This window comes from Branchiostoma floridae, chromosome 5 (assembly GCF_000003815.2).
Source record: "Branchiostoma floridae strain S238N-H82 chromosome 5, Bfl_VNyyK, whole genome shotgun sequence".
Taxonomy (NCBI): Eukaryota; Metazoa; Chordata; class Leptocardii; order Amphioxiformes; family Branchiostomatidae; genus Branchiostoma; species Branchiostoma floridae.
This window is the reverse complement of record NC_049983.1, coordinates 12,397,703-12,409,380: the sequence shown is the minus strand read 5'-3', so window position 1 is coordinate 12,409,380 and position 11,678 is coordinate 12,397,703. Positions and strand designations below refer to the sequence as shown.

The 11,678-nt window shown below is 39.4% G+C and overlaps 3 protein-coding genes across 7 annotated transcripts in view; 1 reads left to right on the top strand and 2 right to left on the bottom strand.

Annotated features, from left to right (window-relative positions):
* LOC118415398 (methionine-R-sulfoxide reductase B3-like) overlaps positions 1–3,608 on the bottom strand; it is a 15,135-nt gene extending 11,527 nt beyond the window's left edge. Inside the window, exons 1-2 of one of the 5 annotated variants that reach the window (XM_035819985.1) lie at positions 3,424–3,570; positions 2,964–2,975 (exon numbers count right to left, since the gene is read on the bottom strand). In XM_035819985.1, coding sequence (XP_035675878.1) covers positions 2,964–2,975; positions 3,424–3,535 — 124 coding nt within the window. In that variant the 5' untranslated portion in view covers positions 3,536–3,570. Of the gene's footprint in view, positions 1–1,377; positions 1,474–2,838; positions 2,976–3,072; positions 3,396–3,423 lie in introns of those variants that run through there. The other 4 variants (XM_035819986.1, XM_035819987.1, XM_035819988.1 and 1 more) reach the window with 4 other exon arrangements.
* Positions 3,609–4,315: 707 nt separating this feature from the next.
* LOC118415396 (MTRF1L release factor glutamine methyltransferase-like) lies at positions 4,316–9,900 on the top strand. Its single transcript, XM_035819983.1, has 10 exons — positions 4,316–4,772; positions 5,013–5,098; positions 5,356–5,449; positions 5,708–5,836; positions 6,967–7,031; positions 7,132–7,184; positions 7,313–7,403; positions 7,548–7,643; positions 7,886–7,999; positions 8,419–9,900. Exons 1-10 carry the CDS (start codon positions 4,368–4,370, stop codon positions 8,450–8,452), a joined length of 1,167 nt encoding a protein of 388 aa, XP_035675876.1. The 5' UTR covers positions 4,316–4,367; the 3' UTR covers positions 8,453–9,900.
* Positions 8,524–11,535, bottom strand: LOC118415397 (death domain-containing protein CRADD-like). Its single transcript, XM_035819984.1, has 5 exons — positions 11,363–11,535; positions 11,019–11,111; positions 10,449–10,562; positions 9,909–10,011; positions 8,524–9,427 (listed from the first exon to the last, which is right to left on the bottom strand). Exons 2-5 carry the CDS (start codon positions 11,109–11,111, stop codon positions 9,108–9,110), a joined length of 630 nt encoding a protein of 209 aa, XP_035675877.1. The 5' UTR covers positions 11,363–11,535; the 3' UTR covers positions 8,524–9,107.
* Positions 11,536–11,678: the final 143 nt, after the last annotated feature.

The following is an 11,678-nucleotide window of genomic DNA, read 5'->3' as shown; positions in this document are numbered from 1 at the left end:
AAGGTTTATCATGTTCCCAGACAGGACAACCTCAATACTGTGAGATATAGGGACACCATTCTCCATGCAGTCGCAATGTTATACCTTATCAGTATGTGTGGGGGACCAAATGCAATTCTGCAAGTGTTAGACTACAACGCCAGTCCACAGAGCAAGGACCATTGCAGACTGTGTGCGTGGACGGGCGGTGTAATCTTACAGAATGTCATTCGACCCCATATTGAAGGGGTGAGGCATTGCGACTGAATGGAGAAGTGTCCCTGTATCTCACAGCATTGAGGTTGTCCTGTCTGGGAAGATACTAAACCTTGTTTTTCCTGTGGCAGCCATACATACAGCACACCAAGCGCTACGCGCTGTTACGCTCTATCCATGCGACAGTCAGCGTGGCATTCTCCTTGCCGCATCTACGCCTCGATTCGGTCATCCAACAGTCAAAAGGGCACATATACTCTTACCAAATGTTAAAGATAAACTTGGAAGTTCTGTATACCAAAGATTACGTGGAAAAGGACAGATTGAATCCTTGACACCCACACCCATACCAGCAGGATGATATAGAGTTGAACACAAAAATTGAAATTTGGGCACTTTTTTTTCGCGACCCACTAACATAAGTAGCCCTGGTGCTCGTTTCACGAATTTATAATTATAAGGAGTTTGATACCATATGAAAGGAAATCACACACGCTTTCTATTGATATATCACACATTAAAATTGATGCAGAAACAACGGAACTATGATCAGCCAAAGTTCATATTCCAAACTTTTTGTGCCGAGTTTAGAAACACATACTACTAGTGGTACTTACTACAGTGCATGGAAGTAGCAAAAAATCTGACCCTGACTTCTGTGAGCTGAGGTTACTGTCAATAACGGACAGTCTGGCCATGTGGTGCTAGAACAAGTTTGCCCTTGGCGAGATCAGCAAAATTCCTTCCTGACCTCAACATATGTTCCTTCAGGGTGTTTTTCAGCTGTTTACCATTCCTGGCATACCACAGTGATATCTTGTGTCTGACACAATACATACTGATACTCGATCTAATAACACTCCACAATAATATGACTTAACAGAAATACCAACTGCAACTTACTAATCACAGATTAATGATTTGAGAAGTTAGTACCTGGAGTCAATGGTTGTTTAAACCGGGCATACAGACACTTGACAAAATTATCTTTCACACCAGTTTCTTCAATTACTAATCACTGTAGGTAATATAATTCGATATTGATCCTTGGTTACATCCATAGAATCTGAATAGACACTGACACCCACTTTTCATGTAAGGCTATCCAATGGAATGCAGCTATTTTGAAAGTATTAACATTTCTAACTCAACACAGCTAACTCAACACAGCTTATCACATACCTGGGCTCTATCAGTCTGTATGCTTGATGTGATGACTAAGGGCTTGTAACTCTGACCTTAAGATGAGTCACTAAAAGTGACTGAATCTGAGATAGTCTTCTGATCTGAGTCACAAGAAGACTGGGTCCATGAGTTCAACCAATAGCTCTGATCAAGGAGGTTGAAAGAGGGAATAGAAACAGGTCTATGTGTTTCTCAACAACTCTAGTCTAGGTTTGTTGTACTACTAAATATTTCAGACAATTACTGATCTAATCAATTACGGTATGTATCTTACTTTGCATGACAAGACTGAATTGATTTCAGGAATGTTGTTAGACAAGATGAGCAAACAAATGATAATATCAACAGTCTGCAATAGTCTCAATTTAAGCCAATTAATATCAATTATGGTGCCAGCTGGTAAATTACAATAATCCTCATATAAAATGTTGTTGTCACATTATTTCTCCTGACAACTCTCTCCAAACATTCTTGCACTGCTGAGTAGATATGTTGTTTAGTATGTGAAATAAATACAAAATGCAGCAAGCAGCATAGCAGTAATTCCTCTCTTCCCATTAGATTATTACAGCGTTTTGGTTGAATCACGATGAGCATGTGACTATTGATTTATGGGTTCTTCTCCCAATATCTAATTACGCTGACAGGACGGATCATTAAGTCTGCAGAAGTTCATGACTGGCTGTTATGAATCTGCAAGACAGCACATGGGTAAATCTGGGGTTTTAATCATTTTATGCTGTTTTTGCTAATAAAAAGTAATATTGATCCAAACTATAGACATATAGTCATTACATCTCAATTTACCTGTTATTCCCTAGATGCAGGAAGAAATTTCAGATATTACTTACAGTACCATCAGCTTTTCATTCAACACCACTGATGCTAATGTAATTACACACCATATGGTGCAATATCATATATTGTCACAGGGTTTTGTATCAATACCTGTGTTACGAAGCACCACCACAAAACCAGACACTGAACAAACATAAAAACACAAATACTCAAAACAGTAATCTAAATTTGCAGTTATCAAATCATGATGTAAAACCAACACATCTTATGACCTATCGGGTGCTACTTCTAACTCACATCATTAAATTTGCATAACTGTCACAATCTAGCTAGGATAAAGTGCTTACCATGCATTCACAATCATAGTAATCAAATTCTGGTCTATCTCTACAAGACTACATCCCTTTAAGACTAATGTCTTCTTGATACGTGTAATTTGCTTTTTTAAAACTAACTCTTTTGGTAACACCTCCCCAATCTAACAATTTGCTAACTCGCTGGCTCACAGCCTACAATTATTCATAATTACAATGACTAAGCCCTCTGACACAAGCAATAGACAATCTCTTTATATCGTCATGCCCCCTTGTCTAGCCAATTCATTCTTTTGACAGACAATAGAACCACATGCCACAACAGCCAAACTGAAGAGATACACACCAAAAGTGGAAGCGCCAAGATACACTTGGCCTTGCTGCCAAGACTTCTCAAGTATTCTCGGCCTGGCATAGCATGCAATCCTCGCCGCAGAGACCAGACTCCTTAAAGTAAACATTCTTCCCTACCAGTCTGCGTTCCTGCACGAAGATGCCCGGTGGAGATGATGATGAGGAAAAGATCAAAACTGGGTGATTTCACAAGACCTTATGTAAGGAAAACATTGGCAACACATACTTCGGATGACATAGCCTCTACTTCCGGGTTGTTGGCCATCCCTCCTCCCGCCCCTTCTCGCGTTAACTACGGCCTCCTCGAGACAAGGGAGTCTCCACATTTGGCACCCAGTTTGCCCTGATGCGCACTACGCGCTCCAGACTCCCGGTAGAACTCAACCTTGCCAAATATATCGCCAGGTTTGCTGGAATTTATTTACGTAGGCACACACGCAGTACTCCTATATTTGGGCTGACCTCTACCCAGAAATATGTCGAAGGACTCTTGAAGTCTCCGGTGCGTAAAACATGACCCAGGCACAAAACACACACATAAATCTTCAACAGATTCATAACAAAACTACTTTCCCACCTTCTTGTAGTTCAACCGACACGGAAACCTGCACAGAAAGGAAGGAAAACAGATAGAAAAGCAACGTCACCCAGGTGAAAACGTTAGAAACTTTCGAAAATGCCGGCCACATCCGGGTTCTTTACCGGAACTAAAGGTCATAGCGCTTGCGCAGAGTTATGTAATATGGAATCCTGGGATGTATTTGTAGGTCATTGACCCGAGAAAGGTCAGACAAATTCTCCCAGTGGTACTGATGCACATGTCGGACAGGTAACACAACTCATTGTATAACCGAGGAGGTTAGATAATAACCTTATTTAATCTCCTCGCAACTACAACAACCAGAACCCTCTACCAAATCATATCAGCAAATAGCAAGGACAAAAACTAACCATTTGTAGCTGGGGCAACGTCCCAGCAAGGAGGTTATATCACATTGGTCCCAGCTAGCCATTTGCAAATCTTGTCACCTCCTATTTATTATAGGTAGACAGTTTAGAGTTTTCTCTATTGTTACACAAGATCATTGTGCACATGTGTTTAAAAAAGTATTGTGTTGCCATGTTTTTCACAGATCCTAAGGATGTCATTTAATTGATTTGCATAATTTACATCAGTTCCACAGCTTCAACTTGAAAATGAGGATAGGGCACATGTTGCCATGGCAGCAAGAAGAAGCCAACTCCAGAAGCAAGTTCTAAGTCTTTACAAACAGTTCCTTGGTCTCTCTAAGGATAAGCCTGGTCTAGCCAATCACGTCAGAGCTGAATTCAAGAAGAATGCTCAACTTCCGAAGAGCGACGTTTTGCGTATTGAATTCCTGATCCGCAGAGGCACCCGACAACTGCAGACGCTAAGGACCACTAGTGTGCAACAGGTTGGATCTTTTGAGAAAGGCACCTGAACACTGAGAACAAAGCTTGTCCTGCATTTCTGTGGATTCATGGTAAAGTTATCAAACCATGAGGCATTTCTTACAGAGAGTCCTTCAAAGTAGAACAATCTGCTGGAACAGAATTTTAAACCCAAAGACGTATACACAAGGAGTCAGAGCATATTGTAAATTGGAGCAGTGCTGCTACCCTGTAAGCCTTCATTGCCTGAACAATGGAAGTTTTCGTAGTGAATCTCTTGCATCATCTCTACACAGTCCTGAGTCAATGAACTCAGCACTAAGAACTTACTGTACAAATATAACAAGGCATGACTTAAGGAGTGAGGATGGAGGATGGTCAAAGGATACTTTGGACAACATTTCTATCTTGGAGGCAGTTTCCTACTGGACCAGGAAGTTTGAAACAGCAGGGGTACCTGAACCTGGTGCATCAGCAGAGTACATAACAGGACATGTGCTGGGGTTTAAATCAGTAAGTTATAGCCTTATGTTTAGAATCAAACTGTATTTTAAAATCCTTGAATTCTAGCTTGTCACTCTGTTGATCATCTGTAGATAACATGTTTATCTTGCTATTAGCGAGCCCAAATTGTTCTCAGATTCTGTAGTCTTAGAAGAACATACGCTCAGGCATCCTGTATATGTGAAATATTAAAAGAACTTCATCTTTCTCTTGTTCATGTTACATCCATGTTTTATACCTCCTATCCAGTTCAGCCTCATCAGCCCACTTGCACAGAGCGTGACAGCAGAGGAGAGGACCAAAGTCTGGGACCTGTGTGAGAAAAGGATGAATCGGTAAACATGTCTGCTTTCAGTTTACAGCCTTACCATCCATAGCAATGCTATCACCATTTGATGTTTGACATAAAATTGTTTTTTTTCTTTCAATAGATAGTAGTGATTTAGTGTAAGTTTGACATTTTATATTGGTCATTTCATCACATGAATGTAAGATCATCATGAGACAAATTGTTTAATTCTTTTGCCTTTATCTTAAATGCAAAATGATATATTTGATATACCAAAGTGTTGATGACAAGTGTTCTCTACAGTGTGCCCATACAGTACATCCTTGGTGAGTGGGACTTCAGGGATCTGAACCTCGTCATGAGACCTCCAGTCTTCATCCCCAGGCCTGAAACAGAGGTATATGTACCCAACAGGAGCCATGTTGTTGACAGTTCCTTTTAGTACTCTGTCTCTACCAATTGACAGAATACTAGTACAAATATAGATTTAGTGTGGCGCTAAATCTGTATTTGTTACACGTGTAGGTTCAATCCAAATTTTAAAAACAATGTGTAAGGCTGAGTTAAGTGTTCTAGTCAGTACCACAGAATCTTGTTTGCAGTACAGTGTACAGTTGATGACTAAACCCTTCCTGTTATCCCCACCTCTGCCCAGGAGCTTGTGGAGCACCTGTGGTTGTACCTGCAGGAGGACCTGACCAGGGAGGATGAGGAGCTGGATATCCTGGAGGTTGGCTGTGGGAGTGGGGCCATCTCCCTGTCTCTGCTGCACGAGTTTCCACAGGTACAGGGGCTTACTTTATATAATTTGTGGTCTATGGAACCATCAATCATTACAGCACAATTTACATTTCAGTTGATGGCAATGTTAATTGAGGTGTGTCTGTAAACACTTTTAACTCATGAGCTAACTTGATATTTTTATCGTTTTCGGACATCCTTACCAAAAGTTCAGTAACTGGTCAGATCAAGATGAAAGTGAAAGGCATGATGTAAAACTAAAACTGGAATCTTGCTACATTCACTCTGATTCATTATGTATTCTGAGGAACGGACTTCCCTTCAGAGTCTGTTTTCATGTTTTGGGGTAATTGTGGTAAATGTCTATCCGATAGACTACAAAAACTCCAGAACCGGGCAGCTAGGCTTATTCTTGGTTTAAAATACACCCATCATGTTGGCGTTGATGAGCTATCTGCCTTGGGCTGGAAAACCTTAACATCCAGGAGAAACTTGCACCTGCTACAATCAATGTACAAGGCAGTTAACAATGAACTTCCTGATTACATCAATAGTTTTCAAAGGACTTCTGACTCTCACAGCTACCCCACCCGACACAGTCAGAACCTATGCCTCAAACTACCCCTTGTACGGTTAGAATGTGGGAAGCGCAAGTTCTCTTATAGAGGTATTACTGCATGGAACAGTCTTCCACCATCTGTAAAGACCTGCACGTCAAAATCTACCTTTAGAACCAACTGCAGGGCTTGGCTAGCCTGACCTCTGACCACTCAATGAAACTGACAACTTGATAGTATTTATTTTGTTACTATTATTATTGTTTTCTTTAGTTTCGTACCATTATTTTTCATTCATCATTTGTATTGATATCATCATCACTAGCAGCATCTATTGTTATGATTAGTATTATTGTTTGCATCAGTTTCATTACTATTGTTGTCTATTTATGTTTGCCTATGTTTGTGATGAATATGTTTAATTTCTTTTATGTAACACGCAGGGCTCCACTGAAAAGCAGTGCAAGAGCACTGAGCTTGGACCACCCTGGATAAAGATTACAGAAATAAAAATAAATAAAATAAAATAATATGTTGATTTTGCAGTTCAGCATTTTTTTTCAGTCCAAGAATCGAAGTCAAATTGGTGTGACCTTATCAACTTATCTTGTTTCAGGCACATTGCACTGCTGTTGATGTGACAAAAGAAGCTGTGGAACTTACTCAGCATAATGCGGAAAGGTAAGATTTCAGTCATTACCTTGTTTCAGTCAACACCAAAATTTGTTAAGTTTTTGGCCAAAGTGTTTTGAAGCTGATAGTATTTTTTTCCAATGTACAGGTTGGGACTTTGTGACAGGCTTAATGTGAAACAAATGCAGTTCAACACCTCAGGTAAATATTTCTATTCTGAAATTCAATTGTTGATTTTGTTTGAAATGATATTTTGGAGGATATTTGCTCTCATATAGGACAGATTATTAAGTTCATTGTCCTAAGTCTTAATGATATTGTTTTTCCAGCTGACTTTGAGACTAAGTTTGATGTGATAGTCAGCAACCCTCCCTACATCTGGACACAAGATATGGGAACTTTGGAACAGGAAATAGTCGGGTAAGATCTGTCAGGCTGTACAGTACCTTTTCCTATTACATGCACATTTATTCTCTGAATAACTGTGGACTCTGAATAACTGTGGACTGAACCATGTATGATGAGCCAAGTGTCATTGATGGTATGTTTATATGTCTTCCCTAGGTATGAGAATCACTGTGCACTCCACGGTGGTACAGATGGAATGGGGCTGATAAGGGACATTATACACACAGGACACAGGCTACTCAAGCCTGGGGGGTGAGTTTGGATGTCCTGTCTAACATTTTGTGCAATAGCTGCATCCCCCATGATTTGATTTGATTTATTAAAATTGTAAATGATACAATACAAGTGGGTCACAGGCAGCGGTATGCTGGTGTCAACATTTTTCCTTACTACTTATTTGTGTGCAAGGCTTTGATACATTTTTTAGCCTTCTTGATATGACAACAGTAGACAGAAGTAAAAACACCAGAAACAATCTGCTGTTTCATGTACAGATCCATTTGGCTGGAGGTTGATCCTCGCCATCCAGACATGATACAAACCTACCTCAACAACCACCTGCAGTACCAGCTACATCTGGCAGGAGTCTACCAGGACTTTAATGAGAGGTAAAAAGCAACTTGTATCTCATCATGAAAGTTTCAAGTCACTATAAAATAATCAATGTCACTATGTACTTAAAAACTGCATAAAAGTTTTAAAAGTAGATTTTTTGTCAATAATCTTTGTAATTTCTTTGTCCTTGAGCTAGTGACAGTAACCAGTTTAGTTTGCTAATAATGATTATTTACAATACATATTTTAAACATAGCAAAAAGTATACTGTGTAGCGCTATTTCATCTGTAAATGGAAGACTTACTTTTGCAACATTAACTTGAATTGAATTGAATTGAATGGGTGAGAAAGTAATGTTAAGGATCTTTAAGAATTTTTAAAATGTTTCCTTATGAAGGAAATATGTCTTTATGAAGGAAATATTTGAAATATGAATTTTATAATGATCTTCTATTCTTTTATTCTCTCCAGACCAAGATTCTGCTGCCTGGAGCTAAGAGAGTAGTTGGCAGATCTACAGGCCAAATATAGACCTATAGTATATGATATCAAAAGATTTTAGGACACAGTGAAAAGTATAGACATGCATAGGAGCAATATTCTAATTTGTGTTTGAATGATATGTGAAGGCTAATGTATAATATATATATATTAACAATAAGTCCTGAGACCCATGTAGATAAGAAGGCAATCCCATTTGTACATCTCATGGTAGTTATTGGTTGATAAAAAAACACATTGAAACATTTGACTACAAAGTTATCAAATGCTGATTACCAGAAAGGTTACATTAAGACACTTCACCTCATGTTTTTCTCAGAAAAAAATTATCATGAAGCTAACATGTTGTGCCTCTGATCCCCAAAACTGTAGTGTACAATATATAATCATGTCTATGGCATTAAGTATGTGCCACAGTTCCGTTTGTGAATTATCTGCTTATCACACAACTAAGGCCAACAAGTAGTTGATTTTCAGCTGCAATATGTACTTGACTGATCTTACATGTATCTTCAGGACATAAGGCACAAGGTTGGTCTAGATGCCATAGTCTGTCCTGGTCCAATTTTGTCAATTGACTATGTGTTGCTACATGTTCAAGTTGAACACTAGTTATCTGAACAAAAAGAATTAAATCTAAGACCTTAGCCCCTTGGCTTTCATAGAAGAAACTTGTACACATCTTCACCTATGCTAACTTCATGCATACTATGAATCAGGTTTCCTACTGTAGCCTTTCTTCCCTGTCTTTCTTTCCATTTACACAGCATGTCAAATATCTGTGCATGAACATTATTTTTATTGTCCTCTTTGAATTTGTAGAGTTCTGACTTTTTGAAGTCTAGTTCTATGGCCAGTTTTTCCCACTCTGAACCAAGTTTGTCAGCTAACTTGTTCAGTTCCTTCTCTGTCAAGGTCTCCTTCCCCCTTGCAGAGTCCTGTAGGTTCATCCTGGCAAACTTGTCCTCTAACACATCCTCTGTAAAAACAGGAGACATGTGGTTTACACATTGTATAAGTACTGTGAACAGTGGACATTTGGTTAATGTCCTATTCTAAAGACTGCAGCTCTTTTGAGTTGTGTGCATGTTGGGGATTGACAAAAGCTGGGATTAAAAGTCATGACATGTGTCCAAAGGGAGGGTCATTAAGCACTGGACAACACACTCTACAAATTTCAACCACATAGCAATGCACACATTAACAGCAATACCAACTAAAAGTAGATAACACTATTTAAGGAAAAGTGTTGGGGACTTGCACTAGAAATAGCATGGATGTTTCCACTAGACATTTGTATCTGCTCTCTGAATATACTTGAACTATTTAAGGTGACTTCTTGGTACATTGTTGTGCAGGTATCCATGATTTTGTCATCAAGACCCCTGGTACATGTATTACTTCATCCATGTCATCTAAGTTTCTAACTGTGGAACAGTGAATAGAAATACCCTCCACACCTTGACACTGTACAGCTGTTGTTGCTTCCACTCTCCTCTGGTCCTGCTCCAGTAGATCCTTACTTAGCCAGCCATAGAGTTCCTCCAAGGACTTACAGAACATCTGCAAGTACATGGAACCAAGATCACTATTAAATTTACAACTAGGTACTAGGTACAAGTATGATTGTCCAAACTAGAACTGAAGACATTTTACATCTAAAGTTACATCTTAAAGTAAATGTACGTCACATATTAAACTGAATGTACTTGCTTCTATGTAAGTGAATACTTTCTTTCCATCCACAATTTTTAAAATAGTGTAGCCTGCCTCCTAAACATTCAAACAGACAAATTGCCCTTTTCTTCCAAGAAAGAGTTGTAGGGCTGAGCTTACATTCTTCTCTGTGAGCTCGGTTTTGATTTTTTTCCTACAACCAGACAATGCATCAAAAATGATACACATTTCCTGTGTCCTGTTGCATTGTAGTTTTCCTGTGTCAGAAAAGCTGAATCTACTAATAAATACAAGTTGAACATAACCATGCTGTTGGTATGTACCATGAATGCCTTGGGTCCCCTGGTCACCAGTGTGTCCAGAAGCTGCTCCACCCTGCCATGACTGGTTTTCTCTGCCATGATTTCCTCCACCATGGTGTCTGTCAGAACATCCTCCTACCAGAGACAATATTACAATACATGTTTTTAAATCACGGCAACTTCAAGGATCTGACAGATTTTGCATAACAATGGTGACTTATGAATGTGACAGAATGTGTAATAACATTGCATACTTTCATAATAAGAAACTCAACAACTTCTGATGTCTTCATATCAGCTCTTTTGCACTAAATAGGCCAAACATTGGATCATCTGAGAGTTAGCAATGCATGTATATTCAGAGTTAGTGGACCATACCGGTGTGTTTATAGAATGGTAAGCAGTCTCTTGTAAAATAAAAAGTAATATACACCTCTGAAGTTGAGGCACCAATGTTGCATCTGCAAACCACAAAATATGCAATATTACTGCAGCTGCTATTGCAATCACACCGTCATTATGATTTCAGTAAGCCGAGGTCCCAGACCTAACTACATGTACTAGTAATGTGCCACCTGGCCAATGACTGACCTGTATGAGGAAGTTATTGATGTGCTGCACTTTGACGTTCTTGACCAGCTTCACCCGGTTCCTCCTCAGGATGTCCCGATGTCTCTGCTCCATCTTTCACAACACACGTATATTGTCATTCCTTTGTAGTTAAGATCAGGGTTTACGATTTTCGAGCTGATACCTGTCATCATATCCTTACTATATTAAATCTCATATATATCCTTACTATAATCTCATTAACATGTTTATATTTCATTTGTCCCGTCCATAACTGTCAATAGGACACGTTTTCAGTTTTGTTTACTGTGTCAACGGTGTCGAGCTGTGGACTGAATACAGGTAGTTGGAAACAGAAATTTTACCTTGATTTTAGCACTTTTCTGTGCAGCCTTCCTACTACCGCGGTCTTAAGATGCTGCGAAAATGTTGTAACCCCATGGATATCACCTAAAAGGCTATATATTTCACAGAAACTGTCAGATACATGCCGTGAACTTCGTCTCCTGGAGGCACCCAAACCCGGAAGTAAGTGAGAACGGGCGGGCGAGTTCCCGTCGTGCTTAGCGCCAGGTGCACCTGCCATGCCAGTCATCATAAAGTAGAGCAAACTGCGGAAGTAACTTCTAATAAGTAGTAGACCTCCGAAATCCTGTTGTGTCGTTGTTTCACATTGTCGGT